Source organism: Marmota monax, unplaced genomic scaffold (genome assembly GCF_021218885.2).
Source record: "Marmota monax isolate L192 unplaced genomic scaffold, Marmota_monax_Labrador192_F-V1.1 WCK01_AAM20220418_F8-fsc00129, whole genome shotgun sequence".
NCBI classification, from domain to species: Eukaryota; Metazoa; Chordata; class Mammalia; order Rodentia; family Sciuridae; genus Marmota; species Marmota monax.
In genome coordinates, this window is record NW_026693811.1 from 353,670 (window position 1) to 378,126 (window position 24,457).

At 40.5% G+C, this 24,457-nt stretch overlaps 1 protein-coding gene and 1 long non-coding RNA gene across 13 annotated transcripts in view; one reads left to right on the forward strand and one right to left on the reverse strand.

Annotated features, from left to right (window-relative positions):
- Positions 1-2,959: 2,959 nt before the first annotated feature.
- LOC124105142 (uncharacterized) lies at positions 2,960-4,100 on the reverse strand. Its single transcript, XR_006855645.1, has 2 exons — positions 3,970-4,100; positions 2,960-3,409 (listed from the first exon to the last, which is right to left on the reverse strand). It is a non-coding gene; the product is annotated as an uncharacterized LOC124105142 (long non-coding RNA).
- An 82-nt stretch (positions 4,101-4,182) lies between these two features.
- Tanc1 (tetratricopeptide repeat, ankyrin repeat and coiled-coil containing 1) overlaps positions 4,183-24,457 on the forward strand; it is a 226,806-nt gene continuing 206,531 nt past the window's right edge. For 10 of the 12 annotated variants that reach the window (XM_058584924.1, XM_058584925.1, XM_058584927.1 and 7 more), the window contains exon 1: positions 4,183-4,390. In XM_058584924.1, coding sequence (XP_058440907.1) covers positions 4,216-4,390 — 175 coding nt within the window. In that variant the 5' untranslated portion in view covers positions 4,183-4,215. Of the gene's footprint in view, positions 4,391-5,028; positions 5,518-24,457 lie in introns of those variants that run through there. The other 2 variants (XM_046462306.2, XM_058584932.1) reach the window with 2 other exon arrangements.

Genomic DNA, 24,457 nt, shown 5'->3' on the forward strand with positions numbered 1-24,457 from the left:
CTGACCATGGTATTGGTATACTGTGTGTGACCATGGATCGTTACACATGCAGGGACTGCGGAGGGGTATGTGATTTTATTGCTTTTCCCAAGTGATTTCTAACTATACTCAATTTATTTTATTGTTCTCTGTATCTTTAAAAATTCTTTTCTTCCCCAAAATGTAAAAAGGGAAAGGAAGAACCAAAGGAGAATGAATTCTATAAACACAAAAAAATTTTCTCCAAAGAAGTAAAAACACGTTGGTGTGCTGAATTATTTTGAGTATGGATTCCCTTCCTTTCCTTAGTTCCCTTTTCCGTGTTGCCTTAGTTTTTGTATTTAATTGCTACATTGTTTCAAACATTTCACTTTTTACTATACTACTCACTGGCTATGATCCTAACTTAAAATTGATTTAAAATCAAGTAATGGGGCGGGGTAGCTCACCTAGTATGTATTGAGACCATGGGTTCAATCCCCAACACTACAAGAAAATTAAAAACAGTACTTAGAAATCCAGACAAAGGAAAAAGCATACTAACATCCACAAGCACATTCTTCTCTCACTTTCTTCATCCTATTGCCCTGGTCTGTAAATTATACTGTAAAGTAACCAGTTAATTATTTCCTGTTTTATTTCACTCTGTTGAGAAAAGCTTTGTTGGCAGAATTAAAAATGGAATCTAGTTTTATTGTGTGTGTGTTTGAGGAATGCACACAGCATATAATGTTCATGTGGTCTGTATTTCCCTTTTTAATTTTTTTCTAGCTGATATAAACAGAAATGTAATAAATGAGCTTTTAAAATTGAGATGAGCAGATTCCCCCAGAATAAAAGCAAGAGGTGAGAGCTGCCCCACCCCAAATACAAACCATCATCTAATAACTAACTAAAAACATCTTCTATGTTTTAAGGAGAAAACAGAGTTTTAAAAAGCAATGAAATTGGACAGCAAGCCACTCACAACCAGTGCTCTAGAAGCAGGAAGACTCAGGGTGAGGAGGGGAGATTTCAAAGACTAGAGTTGCATGATTCTGATATCCATTTTTCAAGTTTAATACTTGTGTAATGATAAAACAAAGTGATTAAGATGCTTGTCCACTTCAGATATAAAGGAGAAAAAAATTTACCTTAAAAATTACTCAGATACTTTAATTGGATTTGAAGAATATTTGGAGGAAAAATGATTGCCTTATAACTCTTTTGCCAAGAATTATTTCACATTTAATATTATTGATTTTAATAACTAATGTTTACATACCACTTGAAAATATTAGTCCAATATATATGATACCCCTTAAGTATTACAACACTCCAGTGTGAGCAGTGTGTCCACTTAGTAGATGTGGAAGCCAAGGGCTCACAGAGCCTAAGCAGGAGTCACTAGCAAATGATGGACTATGTTTTTTTAAAGGAAGAATTCACACTACTCTTTTTTTTTTAAAAAAAATATTTTTTAGTTATACATGGGCACAATATCTTTATTTTGTCTATTTATTTTTATGTGGTGCTGAGGATTGAACCCAGGGTCTCACACGTGAGAGGCGAGCGCTCTACCACTGAGCCACAACCCCAGCCCCAGATGGACTATTTGGAACCGTCTTCCTCCAGCTCCAAATCCCATGTTCTTTATTATTAGCAAAATATACAAATAGAGATTTACTCAAACCAAATTTAAGAAATGGAAGTCTTTAGCTGCTTGGGTTTGTCAACCTATGTAGAATATACATGACATGTTTTATTTTCTTGATAACTTTACAAAACTGAATAATTGTATGGCCTCAAATTATTATTTTAGTGTACTTAAAAATTCCTGGTAATTTTTACTTTGTTCCTGATTATAGAAATAAAAATTATTTTGCTTAAAAAAGCACTAAAATTCATTTTTTGAACCTATGCTCAGGCAATACTTTACATATTAAGTGCTTAGAAAATGTTCGATGTTTTTCTTTTTTTTCAAAATTGATCTTCATGAAAGCCCCCTTTTGTTTTCTCACCCACAAATTGTTTTTTACTCTGTGTTTTGGCCTTGACTTTTCTAAAATGCACCATTTTCACCCACAACTTAAGACAGCTCTGATATTCTTAGTACAACATACTGTATGTAATGGTAGCTGTTTAAAAACTGGAGATCAGATTGTGCATAATAATATGTGTAGTTTGGATTATATAAACACTACAGGAAGAAGGAGAGACAGGGCCCTTCTATGTACAAATTTCAGATTGCTAGCTGCATGACTGTTTGGAATGTTAAGCACTCTTAACTAGGCAGTGATGAACTTACTTCTTTAATGATTGTGACTTCTGAAACTTTTTCAACTAAAAATAAAGATGCCAGAAATAAACGAATTTATACTATGTAATCTTCTACTTGCTATTTAGGAAGACCTGAGAGGAAATTTTTCATTGCCTTCAAAGTTCAATTTAAACTAAGTAATTTTATTAAAATTGGGAAATATAGCTGAGAAGAGCCAAACACAGAACAAAAAATTATAAATTTCATTCATCATTCGTTTCACCCAGTATGAATGGGTCTGAAGCAAGAAACTGTAACAGTCTATTTCCTTAGGGCTGTCTCTCTTTCATATTTCAGAGTAGACTGTTTTTGTCTTTTGTTTGTCTTTTGTCTTTTATCATGTGGTTGGTTTTGTCTTTTATCATGTGGTTTTGTCTTTTGTCTTTTATCATGTGGTTGCTGTCTGACTTTCCAGTCTGCTGGAAGATTGGAAAAGTTTTTACACATTTCATTTCAAGAGAAGTTAGTTAAGTAAAATATTACCATATTTTTTTCACTCCTTTTGGAGTGGAGAATGAAGTCAATAGCTTTCCTGGTTTACTTGGTTTGAATTTTGTTTTAAATATTTGTATCTTGCTTTGTTTCAGTAAGACCTCAAGGCTGCCGATACATTTACTGCTCAAATATCAACATAGTCATAACCAAGTCTTTGGAACTACGGATAAAAAAAAATCCAACACATTTCAGCCATCTTTTATTTATTGTAGAGAGGTTGTGTGGCCTTTTGCTTCCTGTCCCTTTCCATAAGAACTTTATATATGGACACCACTCCTGCTGGTATCTTTATATTGGGAAGCTCTGCGTGAGGTTGAAGTTTTTATGGGGGGAAACTTGTTTAAAACACAGTTGTCTTTAAAGGCGGGTTTGCAGCAGCAAGGGTAGGGGTTGCCAATAAATCCATTTATAGCAACTTCTGTATTCTCTGCTCCAGGCACACCAATGGGAGACCAGCGTGTCATTCTCTCCAGCCACACAATGCAGCAGCGATTCTAGTTGACTCTTCTGTAAGAAAGGCTAACCCAAAGGGCTTTGGGGATAGAGTGGACTGGGTCCTCCGAGCTGAATTGGTTGGTAGGATCCGGAGAACACAGGACTCCGGAATCCCTAGGCCATATTTTGACTTTTGCTCTGCTGGGAATAACAAAATATTTTGGGAGTTTAATTTACTGCCACCATCCGACACAATAATAGCATCATTGTCTGTTCTCCCCTTCCATGACTCCCTCCTCCCGCCGACTTCACGAAGTTGGCCCTTGGTGGACCTAGTGTGGACAGCAAGGCAGCCAGGGGAGGTAGAAGGAGTGCTGCAGACTCCGCTCCAGGGTCTCCCGGGTCTCTGGGGTAATAACTGATCCCCGAACGTCCCCAATTTGCTTTTGGGAAAGAAAAAGACCCAGCTGTCGAGTTGCATTTTTATACTTTCCATTTCTCTTAGCTCATTTTGTCCCCAGAAAATGAGTGTTTGTGTGTCTGTACAGTTAAGTGAGGGAGAGAAAAATCCAAGAAAGCCACACAGGCCAACCTAAGGCATTCACTGAAACTTCAGATCGGTTAATTGCTCCCATATGTCCTCCTCGCTGTTTTCAAAAGGCAGCAAAGAGGGAAGGCCGGGTCACTTTATTGATTTTTAAAAGGCTGCAAAAAAGACTATCATCCATCTCGTCCTGTCCTAGAAGGGCCCTGGCGCTTACCCAGGGGACCAGTCTCTTCCAGGGAAGCTAGGGGGCCGTCCGCAGGGACCAGGCCCCAAGAGGACCAGCCCCGAGGCGTAGCGCCCGCGCCCGGGCCCCACGGGAAGTTCGCGCGCCCTGCCCCAGCGGGTCCCGGGAGCGGCCGCAGTTCCAAGAAGGGAGGGGCGCGGGAGGCGCGGCCGGGGCGGGCGCGCGAGAGGAAGGTGCCTTCGGGAACACGCGCAAGGGCGGGGATTCGCGCTGCCAATGAGGCCCGGGTGTGGGCCGAGCGAGGCAGGGGGACGGGCTGGAGCACAGCCTTCACTGTGGCAGCTGCCGGAGCTGGAGGAGAGGCAGCCGCGAAGCGCCCAGCCGGCCGCGCCCGAAGGCCTGGCTCTGGGGGTGGGGATCCACGCCGAAGAGCTGGAAACTTTCCCGGCAGGTAACTCCCGTTGCCGGGCCTCCCTGTGTTCAGGGCAGGGCCAGCTGCCGGGGAAAGAGATTGGAGGAGAGGGTCTCCGAGAGGAGGAAAGGGTGATGAGAAAAGCGTAAAGGCGTGTGAGAAAGTTTCTGGAGCGCCCCCTCCTCTGGCGGGCACAGTCGGGAGCTTTCCGGGGATAGGCACAGACATGTTGGGCGCTCCTGGCCTTGGTCTCGGCGCCTCTGGGGAGTCGGCGCCTACCCTGCGCCGTTTCCTGCGCTCTGGACCGAGCGGGTCACCGTGGACCTGGGCTGGGTGCAACCGGGAGCACGCGGGACATGCTTGATTTTCGGGACCACCCCAGCCCCGCGCGCCTGCTAGTCACCTTTCCCGCCTCCTCCGTAGTCCAGAGCTTGGAAGGGGCCTGAGCTGCGTCTGGTACCTGGGGCGGGGAGGCGGGGGAGAGGCACGCCGGGCACCGCCGGGTGGGAATAGTCTGGGGGGCGTGGATCGGGAAGTTGCAGAGTGAACTTAAGCCTAAGACAATCATTTTGCCCCTCTTTGGGCCGAAAGTCTAGTCTTGGTTTCCGAGAACACCGCGGTCAACATATCCATGCTCTTTTCTTTAATGGGGGTGGGGAGGGTGTGAGTTACGATTAGACCTTAACGGTATTTATTTTATTGGGGAGAGCTGATAAACATGAAGATTGTACCAGTATTGTGAGCCCCCTTATTTTTTGAATGCAAGGTGGTTACTTTGTGGGTATTGAATCAGGACGCCGGGTCCTGGAGGACTTTGGGGTGCGGGGCGCAGCGCTAGGGGTGTGAGGGACTCCCGGCTTTGGCGCGGCGGCTTTCCGGAACGGCTGGCGGGGAAGGAAGCCCTAGGCATTGTGTGGCGTGTTTGTAGACAGAAAGGTCTCTGGACTGGCGTTTTCAAAACTTAAACTTATTGTGTAAGGCTCCGGGAGGAAATGCGGTGGTGGCCTGGTAGAAATGCGGCGCCGAGGTAGAGGGGCAGAGGACGCCGGGCTTGGCCACCGTCTTCTTCCAGCTGGGTCGACATACTCTTGGCAGCCTCAGATCCCGGTGTCTTCAGTGATGGGACTCGTCACAGCGCTATTTTCTTCTGTAGTCTACTGGGGGAGGTGAGGAGGGCACCTTCATCTTGAACTTGACCCTAGGAGTGGTATCGTCTGGGTGGGATACTAGGTAAAGGGAAGCTGAATCTTAGTGTGAGAAAGACCTCATGCTGCGTGTAGCAAGGAAGCTCATGGTTCAGAATCTTGGAGGAAAGGTCTCCGGACTGTTGAGGTCACTAACTCTAAAAATGCCAGACGCACCAGACTGCAGAAGTTAATATGTTTTGGAAGAGGTGGGGGTAGGAGAGGTAAGGAGAAACCTGGTTAGTTGGCACAGAAGATTGGTATTTCTCTGTAGTGGAATTGAAGGCAGTCTGCATCTCTGCTTTTGCCAGATCCGCTACTCTCCCCCCACCCCCTTCCTGGGTCGTCTTTATTCCTGCCAGGCTGGCACTCCTGTAGGGGGGAGGGGAAGGAGAAGAGAGCAGTTGTGAGGCTTCTCTGGTCAGCCTGGAGGTATTTCAGATCCGCTACTAGGAAGATTCCTGGATTTTAACAGCTGCTTCTTGATTGCTGGGAATGAAAGAATTTATGAGCGTCTGAGAGGTGTTCATTATGGTAGTACTCTGAATGTTTTACTCATCTAAACTAAGGATCTCACAAGGGACCTTTCAACAACAGTGCGTCAGTTCATGCAAAGTTTGTGTCAGCCAGAATACTTGGTGGGTGTCAGTCAAAAAGCATCATAAATATATCCCGGTAGTTTTGAAATGAAAAATATGCAGGAGGAAAGAAAGAATGGTATCTGACATCCTTCAGGACTTCCTCCTAGGGTTGTTCCTGTTACCTGCCAAGTGAATACATTCCAGGCTTCATTACTTTTTGTAATTTGAGAATAAGGGATGGGAAATAGTGTCATTGATTTTAATGGAGGCGGGAAAATCCAGAAATAAATTTAAGGTCACTTTTCATAGCTGTCTTGCAGTTGTGGTGCCACAAACTTAACTTTTGCTGGAGTTTGGAAGCATTGGTTTTCCTGCTTTCTTGGTTTAACCACCAGAATGTCTAAATTATCATAATTCATGTTCATCATGGAGCTAAACAACTGATTCATAGTCAGCCTTTTTCTGCTTCCCATAACAGCCAAAAGAACATTTTGTTTTTTTAACCACACACAATTTATTTGATGCCATAGTGGGTTTTTGATACTGGCTGATTGAGGGCACAATTTTAGAGACAATGGAATTGTCTTTATGAAATTTTCCATTTTTAGGCAACTTCTCTTTGAGTTGCTGATTAATTTTTTATCTTCCAGGAAACATTAAAACCAGTGTCCCTGGGCTAGTAGAGCTATAATCCATATTATAATGAGGGCTGCTAGAATGACTGGAGGTTAATGTTATGTCAGTGTTTCCATTAGACCTTTCTAACCCAAATGTAAAGATTTTGTTTCCGTAAAGTTGACAGTAGGATAGACAGTCTCATAACTAGAGAAATGGCTTTATTTTTGAGATGAAAAGTTTAACTTGGAAGTTACAGGAGTAAATTTACAGAAAGAAAAAAGGTGGCATGCATTCATACACACACACACACACACACACCCCACATACATATGGGGGGATTTATGAGAGTCCTTAGAATAGCTTTATTCTGAATTGTATAATTATTATTATTATTATTATTATTATTATTATTATTATTATTATTTCATACTGGAGATTGAACCTAGGCGCTCTACCACTGAGCCACATCCCCAACCATTTTAATTTTGAGACAGAATGTTTCTGAGGCTGAATTTGAATTTCAGCCCCTGCCTCCCAGTAGCTGGGACTATAGGGATACTGCCACTGTGCTTAACTGAACTGTCTTTTAAATGCATTTTTCATTGGTGGTGAAATTGTGCTATACCCCCACCCCATCTTTAAAATTTTTTGTTGTGCAAGGCTCTTAAGTTTTTCTGGAACTTGGTTTTCTCACCTTAATCATCTCTAAAATGGAATTATGTTATAATCCTAAAGTTCTGTGGCTCTTCAAGAGTTTGAGAAATGTTGGAATTCTGGAGCTGTGTTGTAATTAGGACAGTGCTAGACTTTATGAAGGGCTTTGTTACAAATTTTATCCCTGAACACTCAGTTGAGTAAACCAAGGTCCAGAAGTTAGGTCAGTTTGCCCAGTATCATCTATGAATCATAGAGTTGAACTTGAATCTAAGTCTTCTAACTTGCCCTGCTCCCTTCCCCATACCTTTTTTTTTTGTTGTTCACAGAAGTCACCTATGAATTGGCTAAAATCTGACAGACTAATGTTAACATGTGGCAGTTTCTCACAGTATTTCATTTATGGGTTATTTTGGTTTTAGAACCCTAGGGTTAACATCTATGCTTTGATGTCAGGGATTAAAAACAGTTCACTAATAATGGTAATAAAACTTCCTCCCTAGGAGAGTTTCAGAAAGTCACATACTCCGACTAATCATTTGTTTATTTTCAAGTTCTTTTTTATTAAGTAGGCTTCAGGGTCTAACATGATTTATAATCCAGATGTGTAACACAGACAGCATTCTTAAGGAAATCACTTCTCAAATCTACTTCTGTTTAGAAACAAGAAATGAACATATCACTTGCCTTTCATCTGGATATCTCTCAGACTGATTACAAAGCCTGGATCAATATTCCTTTTTAGGTGTCATAATTCTTGGGCTCTTTCTACTGATGACTGGTTAAGTCTGATTTTGCAGTAGTTTTTGAGCTAACAAAATCCTTCCTTTATGCTGTAGTTTAGTGGTAAAGAAGTAGTAGGTTGCAGGTGACCATTTCATGATGTCTCTGTTGGGACATATTTGGGAGCACTAAGTGCAGCTGTACACTCACTCTGGAAGCTGGTGTGGACTTGATTCTTTCTTCCCTCCCTTCTTCTTTGGATTGGCCCAAGGCCTTGTACATGCTAACTAAGCCTTAAGTTTAGTGAGACTCAAAAAACTTTCCAAGTTTTATTACCTTGGAGCTGCATCCCCAGCTCCCTGGATTTTCTTTAATAGGTTCAAAAATGGTATTACGTGTAAAGCTATAGACTCTTTTCTGTTTGAGCAACATATCCATCTTCATCTTTTAGAACTTACTCTTAAAGGAATATCTTTTCAAAATAATGAGCAATGGGGGCCTTAGTACCCAGTGATTGCTGTGAGGGAGGTGTGATAAATCTGAAGTTGGTGTCACTTTCTTGAGAAATGAGAGGAGAAAAGAGTATTGTGAAGCAGTATTTGCTAGTGAAGCTGAAAGACTGTTACCAGTGTACAGAAGAGGACAAGAGCCCCAGAAAGGTAGGATGGCTGTTTTTTTTTTTGTTGTTGTTGTTGTTTTTAAATCAGGGGAGTGGATTTTGAATGGGGAGCACTTTGGATGAAGAAGGCTCTTAGGAGACATTGACATGATCTTGTGGAGAGTGAAAGAAGTTCTCTTTGTTTGCTGATGGGGTTGCCCTTCTAGGATAGGAATTGTCTTTGGGAGTGTCTGCAGGTATATCTGTAATCAAGGAGAATGCTCTGGTAAGAAGAGTCCCATAGACAAGAATATTGACTAAGCTCAAGGACAAGAAAAGTGTTGCAGAGTTATGGCACAGTCCTTGGACTTTAGCACAGGTTTTGCAACTAACATGAGGGAATTTATTAAAAACCTTCTAGCTGCACTTATAGATAGATGTGAACCCAGTGTGTTCAGCTATCTAGTCTAGTGCCATGGTGACTCAGCCCCTTCCCTGCCCCACCTGGCACAGCTAGGGTTACACACCTATCTTGGATAGTGGCTCTTTACCTCTTTGGTGCGGGGTGGGGAAGTCCTTCAGAAACCCTTGGCTGTGACCTTTTCATATGAAGGTTACTCAAGCAGGATGGGACCCCATAACATACATTCTGTTGAAGAAATATGAAAAAGATCATAAATATAAGGGTGCATACCATATATTTGCACAGTTTATAGTACAGTGTATATATACTTAATGTGATGTGCTTTTCCCCTGTCGCACGTCATGCATGCATTCCCTTGTACATTCTTCTTTGGCACTGATTTTTTTTGGGGGGTGGGTACTAGAGATTTAACCCAGGGATGTTTTATCACTGAATGAATTTTTTTTTCTTTTAAATTTTGAGGTGAGGTCTCACTAAGTTGTTGAGGGTCTTGCTCAGTTGGTGAGACTGGCCTAAACTGGAGATCCTCCTGCCTTAGCCACTCAGGTTGCAGGGATTATAGGGCATATGCCACCACACCTGGCTTCTTTAGCACTGTTTTAGTGGTGGTTTAATAAATACCTTATACATGCCATCATAACTTAATTTAACAATCCATTTTGACATTTTAGTATGTTTGGAAAGAAAGATTATCAGAGCCACTTGGCTCTGATGTGATCTTTTTTTAAATCATTATATTCTGCCTATATATTTTTAAAAATATTCTTTAGCTATACATGGACACAGTAATCTTTACTATTTTGTTTATTTATTTTTATGTGGTGCTGAGGACTGAACCCAGTGCCTCACATGTGCAAGGCAAGCGCTCTGCCACTGAGCCACAACACCAGCCCCTCAGATGTGATTTTTGTCATCAATCACCACTTCCCAGCACAGTGTCCAACTTGCAGGGATACCTGGCTACTGGTAGTTCCAGAACCTCATGTCCTCAAGAAGCTGCCTCTTTGCTCTTAGTTCTAATTTAGGAAAACCCTGGAGAGAACATTGATTGACCTGGTGCCAGCCAAAGAAGAGTTACAGTTGGCAGTTCCCATTAGATTCACAAGATGGGACTGTGGGGAGACAACTTAATCCATAGGGAAGGAGGGAGGAAGATAAACAAAGGCACTGTCTTTGTTTCCCAAAGTGGTCATGACAACATACCAATGTGCCAAAGGCTGAGAACATATCTAATGTTCTTGTGATCCACATGCCTGTAGGTTGGAGAGCCGTAGAACCTGTCCACATGCTGTGCAGGACTTTGAATAGCTGTTTACACAGGGTCTTGTATAAGGGGGTATTGAATTACTACTAAAAATGTAAGAGTTGGTCTTTATTCCCACGTAGCCCATTAAACTCCCCTCTTATTGCCATGCTTTGCTCTAAGTTTTTTGAGATTAGTAACATCAATTATTAATGTTTTTGAGTGCTTGCTGATGTGGAACTAGATGTGTGAATTTAAAAAAAAAATCTGTGGATATGAAATAGTGTAGTTCTTACTTCTCCTCTTATCCTTCATACATAGGGATGATTGGTTGCCCATAAAACAGCATTCTATGTCCTGCCCCTTTTGCTTCTTGTGCTTAAACCAACAACTGTTTATTTGTGTAGGACTCAAATTGGAGCAGACCTCCGCTGGCCTCTGCCTGGTTCCAGGCTCACTTATGGCTCTAGTGGTTACATGATTCATTGGGGGCCATTGCTGTGATAATTTACTGTGTTTTACTTGCTGCTATAATTCTGCTTCTGATAAGTTTTCAATCGGCCATGACCCTTAAGGGTAAGTTGAGTGTGTCCTTTCCCAGAGGAAAAACCACCTTAAAACTGTTTTCACAATATCATACCTGTTGCCCGTGATTGGTCAGTGAATAGGTCTGTGGCACCTATTGGGTCCTGCCATAATTGAAACACAGGTAGTTAGCGCCAGAAGACTACTTGCACAGAGTGCAAAGACTGAAGATGCCTAAGACCACAATTTCTCTTTCATAACTGCTGAATTAACCAAACTTGGAAAGACCATGACTTAGGACCTCTGTGAGAAAAAAAAAACAAAACATTTTTCATAATTTAAGACAGTGATCTCTGAAGTGAAATGTGCCAGATCATCCAATATGGGAAGAAAGAAAATATTAGAACTTTTTCTAGAAAAAAAAATTAAGCCTTACTAATATTTATATGTGGGTTGACACAGATTGCCTCCTATCACTTAGGTTATGTGAGGTCACCAGAGGGAAGACTGGACACTTCACTACCTGGTGGAATTGAAATGGTACCATTCTTATTCTTGCCTTGGGTGAACTCTGTGCTTTTAGATGGATTTGTGAGTTATATTATTTAGGTTTAATTAAACTGATCCTCACAAAATGGGCAAGTGGCTTAAAAAGATTCTAGCAAAGAAATAGTACAGTCATGAAAAATGTAGAGTAATGATATACTTGATAGAGTATATGTGATTATAGAGTATATAGGAATGAGAAAACGTCTTGTCAGATTAAAAATGACTTTAAAATTTGACAAGAAGTTGGCACGAAAATTGTTTATGGGGTATTCTTCTCTTGGGACTCCTCCTCTTTGGGAGCTCTGCTTTCTTTCTATTATTCTAATAAATTCTGTTACTTTGCTGTCAAAAAATTGTATTTAGATTTGTATTAATAAATGAAAATGAAGTAAAATATGGTTTTAATCTCATCCTTTTAAAAAGTGTTTAATAGATGTATAATGTGCACGCATCTAATTCATAACTCTAGTGTTTTAATAGTACATAAATTATATACAGTTTATAACGTCTTTGAAGTGCTTAATTTTTTTCTGGATAGGCCTGCATGATCAAAAATGTTTGAGGCCACCATTTCAGACACTTTTACTCAGGTTTTTTTTTTGTTTTTGTTGTTTTAGTTGTTACTTGCAGCTGAAGGTACCACAGCTGATAGAAGGACTGGTAAAGACAGTGGCTGTCCCCATTTTTATGCTTTTTTTTTTGGTGCTGGGGATCGAAAAATACCAGTGTTGGGATTTTTTTGATACTTAACCCCTGAGCCACATCCCCAGCCCTTTTTTATTGTTTATTTGAGAAGGTCTCATTAACTTGCTTAGGGTCTTGGTAAGTTGCTCGGGCTGACTTTGAACTTTTGATCCTACTGCCTCAGCCTCCAAAGTTTACAGGTGCGCACCACCACCGTGCCAATTATTCTTAATTGGCAAGATTCTCTATGATCTGGCAAATGACTTTACATTTTGCCTCTGATGAGACTCTTTTCCCCTCCCACTACCAATACTGAAATTTTCATCCTCCTTCAAGGCTTAGCTCAAATATTGCTTTACCATGAACATCTTTTCTGATTTCTACCTTTTACATTCCCACCCTCTGTCCCCTCCCCTTACTGGGGATTGAACCCAGGGGCACTTCACTTCAAACATACATTCCTAGCCCCTTTTTAAAAAATGTGTTTAATTTATTTATTTCATTTTGAGACAGAGTCTTGCTTAGTTGCTGAGGCTGGTCTGGCACTTGTGATCTTCCTGCCTCAGCCTCCCAAGTTACTGGAATTACAGGTGTGTGCCACCAAACCCAGCAACCTACAGTTCTTAAACATCACTCTGTACCAGTTACTGTGGGTGCTTCTCTCACTTCCAGCCCTTGGTCATCTTAGGAAAGCAGAGAGCTCCAAGATTCAAATCCAAATCATTTTTATCCAAAGTGATTTTTTTTCCTCTTTTAAATTTTAAAATAGTTAATTGAAAAATGAAGATTGAATGAATTCTAGGCATATAATGTTATGGCTTGATGTGTTTTATATATTTGTGGTATTTGATTACTATTATCAAATTAATTAATGTATCCATAACCACCCATACTGTACTTTAGATCTCTGGAACTTGTTCATCTTATAAATGAAATTTATACCTTTTGAGCACCAACCTCCAGTTTCCCCCATTCTGTATCCCCTGTTTGTTTATTTGGCAACTACTGTCCTACTCTCTGCTTCTATTAATTTGTCTTTTTTAAAAAATGTTTTAGTTGTAGAGGGATACAATACCTTTATTTTATTTATTTAATTTTATGTGGTGCCAAGGAATGAACCCAGTGCCTCACACATGCTAGACAAGTGCTCTACCACTGAGCTACACCCCCATCCCAAATAATTTGTCTTTTTAAAGATTCCACATATAAGCAAGATCATGGTGGTAGTGTCTTACTTACTTCATTTATTTAGTACAGTGTTCTCCAGGTTCATCCATATTATCCAAAATGACAGGATTTCTTTTTAATGGCCAAATAATATTTCACTTTTATATCTACACTATTTATTTATCCTTTTGTCTGTCCATAGACATTTAGGTTGATTCTATATCTTGACCATAGTGAATATTGCCACAGTGAACATGGGGGCGCAGATATAGCTTCGAGTTGCTAATCTTATTTCCTTTGTCTATATACCTGCAAGTGGGATTTCTGGATTAATTTTAGCTTTTTAAGGAACTTCTATACTGTTTTCCATAATAGTATATTACCCTTGCCAACCAACACTCATATGTCTAATCTTTGTGATAGGAGCCATTCTGACATGTGTGAAGCGCTGTTTCATTGTGATTTTGATTTGCCAGAACTGTTCTGTGTGCTTTCACATGTGCTTACAGTTAGCATTGTCCTTCTTTTTGCATGGGAACACTGATGTGAGTGACCGTGAGAAGCTCCCTGGGACGATAGTGCAAAAACATTTTTGGAGAGCTGGGTGCAGTGAAGGACGCTGTAATCCCAGCGACTCAGGAGGCTGAGGCAGAAGGATTTTGAATTCAAGGCCACCTCAGCACTTTAGCAAGGCTCTAAGCCACTTAGTGAGACTTTGTCTAAAAAATAAGAAGGGCTGCAGATGTGGCCTGGCAGTTAAGGGCTTCTGAGTTCAATCCCCCAGTACAAAAACAAAAAAAAACAAAACAAAAAAGAAACAAATAGCATTATTGGACATTCCTAGGTAGGTGCAGGAAGTTCAAAGGAGAGTCTTCTTTCCTTATAGAGAAGATCAGGAAGGGTCTGACAGATGAGATATATGAAGATCTAAATGTCTATGAATAGTTAGCTGTCTGCAAGTACCACTGAGTAGAGTCATGGGAGATGCTCCTGTGATATTGGCCTGAGCATCCCTGTTGGAAATGATGGACTCCACATTGCTCAGCTGAATTGAGTTATCTGTGCTTTTATCCTTCCATGAAAAGGGTAATTAAGGGTTGACAAGTTGTCGGCTTTCAAGTTGAGCCACATTAGATACTATATGCTACCATGATGGAAAACAGATATCTCTCCAGAGTTTTGAGGGTCAAATGACGGAATGTATATGAAAATGTTTTGAACATTGGAAATCACCTCCCATAGGCAAATGAGATATCAAATTTTTTGTTATTTCCCTGTAGATATGAAACAATCTATCTCATATTTCCTTGTTGGCCATTTTTTTTGGGTGTACTTCCAAAGACTTTTAAAAACGTTATGTCTCTTAAATGGAACAGAGTACAGTTTTTCTCCAATGAACTAGAGATGTTAGTTGAAAGTTGCCAAGAAACTTAGCCATGGACTGATTACAATTTGTGATAAAGCATATCTTCTTGGAATCTGGTTGGTCAAGTACCCAAAGTACCCATTTGTAAAAATAGGACCACTTCTGATACATAAAGGTGGAAATATGGCGGGCTTTCAGGTAAATTCTGGGGAACCTTTAAGTATTACCTAAAAGACTTTCAAAGAGTTTTGGTTTCCATAGTTTTTGTTTTTACTGTGAAGCCACTAAATTATTTTGAAGTCTTTGGAGAAGGGTTGGGATACCTTTGAAGTATCTCCATATAGCTTTGAAAGTGAAAAGTTGTGTGGTTTGACAGTTTGGATGAATTTGAAATTTATCACTTCATGGATTTACAAAATGGATTTGAATAAGTAAAATGTTAACTTCATTTGAGGGCAAGTTTGTAGTGGAAATTCATATTATGGAAAGAGATTGACATAAATTAAAACATATTAACTTAACAAGTAAGCATTATTATTTATAGGTGCAAAAGACAGAAATAGTGAGTGGCTCATAAATATTGCAAATAGATGCAGTTTTGACATTTTTATCTGAAGTTCTTGCATCTTGTATGTGACTTAAGAGAACCTTACTTCAGGGTAATTTATGTATGTATAGCAGCAATTCCCAAAGTGAGTTCCATGGGAAATTGGTTATTAGGAAATTAATAGGTATTATACAGAGAAAAAAATGTTCTACCATCTATTAAGTGGAAAAAAATCTGTGTTTCCAAAGTAAACCAGTTATTTTTGTTTTTAACTGCAGGACTTTTGAACACTCTTTTGATTCATTCTGAATCCTCTTGAAGGAAGATATTCATTATTTCCCAAATGGCATGGGACTGTAGAAATTATTTTTGCAAAGCATCTTTTGGCCAGAACAATGATTACTGAGTTGTTTAATTTGTGATGATGATGATGATGATGATGATGATGATCTTGTACTGGGGATTGAACCTAGGGGTGCTGTACCACTGAGCCACATCCCTGCTTTTTTTTTTTTTATTCCATTTTGATGCAGAGTCTCACAAAGTTACCCAGGTTCTTCTTAAATTTGGGATTCTCCTGTCCCTGAGATTAAAGGTGTGCACCATTGTGTCTCACCTTTGTGGAATATCTTAAAGCAAATTCCAGATGTGTAATTTTGCATGGCTTCAGTGTGTATTTCTTTTTTGCAGTACTGTGGATCAAACCCAGGCCTGTGTATGCTAGGCAAGCACTCTACCACTAAGCTACATCCCTGGCCCTGCAGTAATTTCTTAATGTTATCTAATTGTCCCCAAAATGTCATTTGTTACTATTTTTGTTTTTTGGAACCAAGATTCAGTGAAGGTTCACATATTGTACTGTGGGTTGTTGTTTTTTTGTCCCTTTATTTAGTCTTTTTAAATGCAGAAAAATGCTATTTCACTGCTTTCCTTCCTCCTCCTCCTGACTTTTAGAAAAAAAAAAACAAAAACTTGTGGAATGTCCACTATTCTGAATTTGTTTCCTTGGTGTTGTTTACCTTGTGCCTTTGTTCCTTGTGTTTCTCGTGAACAGGTAAATTGGAGCTTAAGTTTAAAGTAATGATTAGATTCCGGTGAAATATTTTTGGTGCAATAGGTCCTAGACTATGTTGTTTTTTTTCCCCTTCCCTTTTTTACCCCCTGTGATTTGGCAACAGGCATTTTAGTTCAGCAATTCATAAGTAGCTTTATTTTTTAACGTAAAAAAGTAACATTAACATATTATTGTATGGGGCTAAGGGTGTAATGCAGTGATAGAACACTTGCTAAGCATGCATGAGGCCCTGAGTTGGATTCCCCCAAATGCAAAAAAAAGAAAAAAAAAAAAAAGAAATAATGGTAAACCAAGTGTGGTAGAGCAGCTGTAATCCTGGGAACATAGGAGGCTTAGATAGGAGGATCTTGAAATTGAGGCCAGCCTGGGCAATTTAGGGAGAATTTGTCTCAAAAAACAAACAGGGACTGGGGTTATAGCTCAGTTGGTAGTGTGCTTACCTCACATGCACAAGGCCCTGGGTTCAATCCCCAGCACTGCCAACCAAACAACAAACAAACATAAACCCAAACAAAACAAAACCTAATAGCTTTGAATTTGTTTGGAGATTCATTTTATTATTATATCAGGAGGATGCAATTTGAATTTATTCCAGTCGAGGTATAGTCAGAAGGGTATTCTCAATAGTTGGCCTGGTTAAATTGATATAAATTTTTAGTTTATTATATCTTAAGATTGTAAGCCATGTGTCTTTGGGACAGTGGCTTAGGTATTAAACATTTGGTAGTTGAATTTTATTCAGAATGACAGGGTATCTGAGTTGTAATGGTAAGATACTATTCTATAAAGTCTTACTTTTAATACAATAATTTAGGAATGTATAGTAATTTTACCAATATTGGATAAATTTTTAACAAAATATTTTTCTGATGAATTCTTATGTTAATCTAAGGAAATACATTTAAAGACACCTGCAGGGTGGTGATTTTATGTACACGTTGTCTTAGAAACTCAGACATGTAAATACAGGTTCCTATTGCTGATTTCACTAACTTAATTTGCTAAGTTTTTTCCCTTGATAACCTTCTAAGGGATTATTGTATGTCTGGGAAAAATTAAACTTAAAGGAATTTTTTGTGTGTTAATGAATAATAGCTTATTATATATAAAGTAGCTTTACATGATGAATGATAGCTATCATAAGCCCTTTGTAACACATTCTTATATTTAATCTTTTAGTTGGCAGGGACACTGTTTTATACATTAAAATTGGCCTGTTGTGAATAATTAGGCTTTGACTGGAGCAGGTACTTTGTAACTATAGCAGTATAATAAAAATATACATAGACACTCTTTCTCCCTCCCCCCACCTTGTTTTTTTTTTTTTAAATGTGATCTTGCTTTGTTGCCCAGGCTTGCCTCAAACTCCTGAGTTCAAGTGATCCTCCCTCCTTAGCATTCAAAGTGCTGGGACTACAGACACATGCCACCATGCCCAGTGCTGTCTCTTTAAAACACAAATACATGGGTATAGTGAAAAAACTTAGGACTTTGTGTGTATGGTGCTCAAACCCCAGGACTTGTGTATGTTCCACAAGTGCTCTCCCTCTGAGCTGACTGCAGCCCTAAATTCATGATCTTTGAAGCCTTCTGAACCTTAGTTTTGCCTGTGGCTCTGGCAGTTATTTTCTTGACTTGTTTCTATGTTTGTAAAATGAGGGCAGTAATTCCTGTTTCCTGGAATTTGTGCCAAGACCAAAGGTGGAACGTTTATGAACTGCTGATCACTGTGCTTGGCTCATAGGTGCTCCAGACAGAGCCTCTTCTCCCTTCTCTTCTCTTTTTATTTTAAATTCAGCTTTCTGGATCAGTTGTGGAAATGTTTATTTGTTCTGAGTCTTTTGAAAATTTGTAAGTTGTTTCAAGATAATCCCTATACTGATTGCTTATATTAAAGCAATTAGATGCCTCCAAGAGTTTTGAACAAATAGGTAGAATGGTTTTAGATGTGATTTATAGAGAAGGAACTAGAGTACCAAAAAGGGCCTTTTATTATTGACACAAGAGTATCGCTAACAAACTGTTTTTGGTTGTTTTTTTTTTGAAAATCAGTATTTTAAAAAATCCATTTACTTACTCAGACTTAGATGCCTCCAAGAGTTTTGAACAAATAGGTAGAATGGTTTTAGATGGTGATTTATAGAGAAGGAACTAGAGTACCAAAAAGGGCCTTTTATTATTGACACAAGAGTATTGCTAACAAACTGTTTTTGTTTTTTGTTTTGAAAATCAGTATTTTAAAAAATCCATTTACTTACTCAGACTGTGAGAACATGAGAAGCTTCTCAGACTTTAGTAGTATTTTGCTCGAGTGTGGTTTAGAACAATAAACTTTATTTAGATGGAGCAAGTGTGTGTACCACACTCAAGTCATATGTGCATGTTTATTATGTTATTTATGAAGCCTGCTCTTGCCAGCCAGGAGAGCAGACTTCCCTAGGGAGGTTCCATATTCAGGGGAGGGGGTGAATCCTCCTTACTGACTTTGTGCCTTATTTAGCAGTAGAACACTTGCCTCGTGTGTGTGTGTGTGTGTGTGTGTGTGTGTGTGTCCCTAGGATTGATCCCTAGCACTGCAAAAACAAACAACAACAGTAACAACAAATCCATGTGACCCGCTGTGGTGGTACACATCTGTAATCTCAGCAACTCAGGAGGCCAACCTCAGCAACTTAGTGAGACCTTGTCTCAAAATAAAAATTAGCTCAGTGGTAAAGCATCCCTGAGTTCAATCCCCAGTACAGTCCCCACCTCCTCAACAACAACAACAACAACAACAAAACCCTACAAAAAAACATGTGAAGGCAAAATTAATGTATTCTAAGTTTTGAACTGGAGATATCAAGGAGCAGTTTGGAGACTGTTTGGACACTGATGGGCCCTGCATTCTTGGTTTTTATGGGTAAACCAAATGTCCTGTCAGGTGTTCACAAGTCTTGGGGTATATAGCTTTGGATCTGGCTTGTGCAGGGAAAGGTCTCAGTAAGACACAGAGTCACACTGCTTCCTGCCCATGTAGTACCCATTCCTCTGAGAATGAGTTTGATTCCCTAAGGACCCTCAAGTCTAGCTGCACCTGAGTTTTTTTTTTTTTAAACACAGTTTTGTTTATCTCTTTCTTTCCAGAATGTTTTGTTTAGGAAGGTAACCCCCCTCAACTGTGCAACTTCACGTACCAAAAATCAAGCCAGGAGAAATCAAAAGCATGATTTCCCCCTCTGCCATTTCTATAAGGACAGTGATTGTGTTCTGAGTCAATGGAATTCATAAAGAGAGATTGCTTTCACAGGCTTTTTTTTTTTGCTTCCTTCATTAAGAGGAGCTTTATCCAGCTCAACACATAGAATATCCTTATGAGTTTGCAGAGGTCAAAAGTCAACATGAAGATATTAACTCTTTGACAAATTAGAAACTATTTTCCTATTTGCATTTGTCAAAACAAAGAGTTATGGAGGCCTTGCGTTAATTTTCACAGTAAATGCTTCTTTTTCTTTTTTTTTTTTTTCTGGTACTGGGGATTGAACCCAGAGCTGCTTTACCACTGAGCTACATCCCTAGCCCTTTTTTTATTTTTTACTTTGAGACAGGATCTTGCAAAGTGGTTGAAGCTGTCCTCAAACTTCTCATTCTCCTGCTTCTGCCTCCCAGGTTGATGACATTTCAGGGGTGCATCACCATGTCCTATTCAACAAACACTTTTTTTTTGGTGCTGGAGATTTAACCCAGGACAATGAGCTAATCCCCAGCCCTTTTTAAACTTTTTAAATTTTGAAACAGGGTCTCAGTAAGTTGCTTAGGGCCTTGTTAAATGGCTGAGGCTGGATTTGAATTTGCAATCCTCCTGCCTCAGCCTCCTGAGCTACTGGGATTACAGTTGTGTGCCACCTTGCTCAGCAACAAACACTTTGAATGCTGTCCATGTGTCCTGAAGAGTTTGAGGCCCAGCCCTGTGTCTCAGTCTGAGGAGACTAGTGCATACAGAGTATTTATGGGAGGTGCTGGGGAGACACAGGTGCCGGAGGGGGAGGAGGGGGAGGAGGGTCAGGGAACAGGGGAGGAGGTGAAGGACATGTAGAACTTTGCCAGGTGGGAAAGAAGAGAGGAGCTTTCTAGATGAAGGGAGCACAGTGAGCAGAGACTGAGAGGCATGACATACAAATCATGTTTGGGGGTTGTTACTAGAACAGACAGTGCCTGGCTTTTGGGTACAGTGGCAGGGAGGAGAGAGCCAAACTGCAAAGGCCTTGCATGCCAGGCTAAGAAGTATGGACTTGCTCTGTGAGCAAGTGATAGCTGTCAGAGGCTTTTCAGCTGGGAGATGATGTAATCAGATCTTTGTGTTGGAGCAAAGCTTTGGCAGCGGTGGTGTGGAGGAGAATGCTGTAGGGACAGATGGGCAGCAGGGCTGCTGTCTGCTAGGAGGTTTTTTGAAGTAGGTCAGGTGAGAGATGATATTTGAGGCCTGAGTTAGTGGAAGAAGAGAGTTAATGCCTTTTAGTTGAATAACTTTTTAGTGGGCATTTAAGTTGCATTAACCCATGGAGTATTCACAGAAAACTTCATGGGGTGCTATCATCATCCTCCTTTTGCAGAAAAGGAGGGGCTCAAAGCAACCTGGATCAGCTAGGATTTGAACCCATGTTGACTGCCTGTGCCTCTGTACTTTTTGTCACAAAACAAAATTTCAACAAATTGAGGTTTGAGGATCTTTTAATAACAGTTCATGAATTGGGCAGCATCCACTCTACAAAATAGACAGGATCTCTGCAGGACATGGCAAAACAAGTTAGTTTTTGTAAAGTAGCTTAAATCAAACAAAAGAAACATCACAATGCAAAAAAGCAGATTAGTTAACATCAAGTTACTTTCCTTGTATAGGTTAAAGCAGAGGGCATTTCCTTACCATGCTGCTCAGGTTGACTGAGCCCTTTTTTGATTGGTTGCTATGAGTCGGGGGTTTTTTGGAAATCCATCCTATTTGGGAATGTGACTTCTGATTTCTTGAAAGGAAGCAGGTTAGGTTTTGTTTTGGTGATGTGGAACCTTAGCATGAGTGACTCCACTTTGAATGGGTCTGTTGAGGTTTAGTGCAGGAGCTCAATCTAAATTAATGGCATCCCCAAATAATTACTTAATAAGGGGGAAATGAGGACACAAAGAAAGGGTACACCTGGGAGGTGATTTTTCAGTGAATAGAAGCTTCTTCCAGAGTAGAAAAGGAATACTTGGCAGCTGACTGACTGCAGGTAGAGAATTTCCAGACAGGCACCAGGTGTGGATGATGAATGCTACTTGAAACTGAGTTCTCTTTCAGGAGGGGAGGGGCAATGTGTAGGGCTTTCTCTGGGAGGGTAGTTGGAAATTTAGTTCTTCAAGTGGCTCTCCTGCTTTCTTGTGGACACTCCTTTAAATGAGGGATTCATCTCTTGGGTAGGCCTGGACTTAGGACTTTTGTAGGGAGGCATGGGTTTCACATGGGACCCACCCAGGACACTCAAAAAAGTGTAGATTTCCAGGCCCTGGCCATAGGTGGTGCTCCAGTAGAAGTGGAGTAGGGTCTAGGAATCTGTTTTCATCATTCTCCTAGGGTCGGTGAGGCTAGTTGTAGCAGGATCCTACATTTGCCATTGCTTGGTTCCAAATGGCCTAGGCTGTCTTAATTTTGCTTCTTTCAGGGAGCTTTTGTTATCTCCTCCAACAATATGATGTTGATCTCTGGTAAAAAGCAGCACCTAGGAAAATTGCTTAATTTTAGGAATTGGTGTGCATTTGTGTTAAATTCTGCCAGGGATGCTTTTTAGTTATTTGAATTAACATGCAAAAGTACAAAAGCAGCAGGCCTTCAAAATCAGTTTTTAAAAATATTTTTGTAGTTGTAGATGGACACAATACCTTTGTTTATTTTTATGTAGTGCTGAGGGTTAAATCCAGTGCCTCACACATGCAAGGTGCACACTCTACCATTAAGCCACAATCCAAGCCCCAGGTATTTTTTTTTTTTTTTTTTTTTTAAGTGGACCTTTGGCAAGAGATTTCTAGCAAAATTTGATTCTAGAATTTTTTTTTTTTTTGCTTATAAAAAAGGTCTGAGGAAGGAATCTGGGATGTGGAAAGTAAGGAGTTGTTGGTTTGTCTAGGGATAGACTAGGTTGTTACTGATTAAAAGTCACTGAGGGACTGGGTAGCTTCAGTGGAAGGTGAATAGCATTCATGAGGCCCTGTGTTTGATCACTGTGCGCACACACCCAACCACTCAGTTCATTCCTTGGCACCCCACTCCACACCCCAAAAGTATTCAGCTCCCTGAAATGTAAGTTTTAAGTCCAGCCAACTGTTTATTAGACCATTGGGTTGTAATCACTATGACCACCCTAAGTCCCTCTCCCCCTTTGTCATGTGTGCTTGGTGAGTGGAGACTTTGAAACCAGACAGGCTAGGTTAAGGTCTCTGTGGAGTCCCTTAATTGCACTGTGTTCCTAGGCAGATCGTACAATCCTGCTGAGCTCATTTTCTGGGAATTTGGAATGCACCTACTTCTGAAGGTTGTTTATAGAATTGGGTGGCGTAAAGTTGAAATACCTAGACTTGAGCGGGCCTTAATTTTGAGAGCTGGCGGTTGCCTCATTCCGCACAGTAGGCACCTGCTTACCTGCTGGCAGTGCAGTTAGGGCTGACTATGTGCATGGCTCACCACCATTAACTGCCTCATTCTGCTTTTCCTCCAGGGTCAGGAGGCATTCATCCACTCCTGTGTGGTTGTGTCTGATGGTAGTACACAATGGTTTTTGTTTCAGCTTTTATATCTTTTTTGTTGGTTTCTGGTTCCCCTTGGGATTTCTTTTGCTTCTTTGTCTCTCCAAGCCAGCAAAGTTTGAGTTTGCTAGCTGCTTGGGCTGTTTCCTGCCTTCTTCATTTTTCTGATGTGAAGGAGGGAGAAGTGTCTTCCTCTTAACTTCCCACCTTTGCTAAATACCGTTACTATTTCCTGTTCCAATGACAGGGCTTCTCAGCTCCTGGCTTCTTTTCCGTAGTGCCCATCCTGTTGGGGAGGGGACAGAAATGTTCTTGCTCACTGGTTGTTCAGCCATTTAACAGAAGCCAGCTGAGCCCTTCCTCTGTGCCAGGATCCATGCTAAATGCTTATTTTAAAATTGTTTAATTCAGGCCTCATAAAGATTGTAAGAGAGCAGGCTTTCTCGCTTACTGCACCCATTTTGGAGAAGAGTTTGCATCTCCCCAAGGTCTCATAGTAGGTTAACAAGTTACCCAGGTACCTCCCTCTGGGTGTTGCCCTTCTGTCTCTCCCTAGCTCACTTCCACCATAGACTTTGCAGCTGCCATAGCCAGGGGTAGACAGCTTCTGTCCAGAATTGATTAACTTTTAAATCCTCTAAAGGACATGGTCCAAAGGTCAGTTTTAGTGGTATGGAATTGGGGGGGGGGGGCGGGGAAAGACATTTGGGCCATCACTGGCTCTTCAGAGGGAGAACACACTAGTGGGATTAAGCAGGGCTATTGCAGCCATTTGAGTCTGTGCACACTCCTGCTTTTGAATGGCTCATGAAAGACACTGCCTGCGTGTGTCAAATTTGAGGGTGCTATTTCCAAAATTAATTTGTTTATAATATCCTTTCTGTTTTTCTGCCATTTAGTCTACATTCTCCAGTGCTTTTGACTGAGTTCCTGGGGGGATTATAGTGCCCTTAGATTGTCCATAATAATTATGAAGATGTGTATTCTTCAGGACTACATATTTGACCTCTTCACTTAACTCTCAGCATCAAAACATGGATGGGAACAGTGTAATAGAAAGAGCAATGATTCTGGAGCTAAGGAAACTTGGTTTGAAATTTTAGCCCTCTGCTAATGCCCTTACAGAAGTTGGATCACTTCAGGTCCTCAGCTTTTCACCTGTAAAATGAGGATCATTGCTTTCAATGAGAAAGAAGGTATTATATGTCTAGAATAGGGTTTGGTGCATAGGTAGGTACTTGCAAGTTCCCTTCTTGAGTCAATGTAGATTAAATTGTATGAAACTCTGGTAGTTAAAAAGATGAGTGTTATGGTTTCCGTTCTGGAGGAACTTAAAATCCAGTGGGCAAGGCTGACACATCTAAATTCATCATGAGGAGGTTAACTGCCAAGATCCAGGTGGAGGCAGGAGCAGA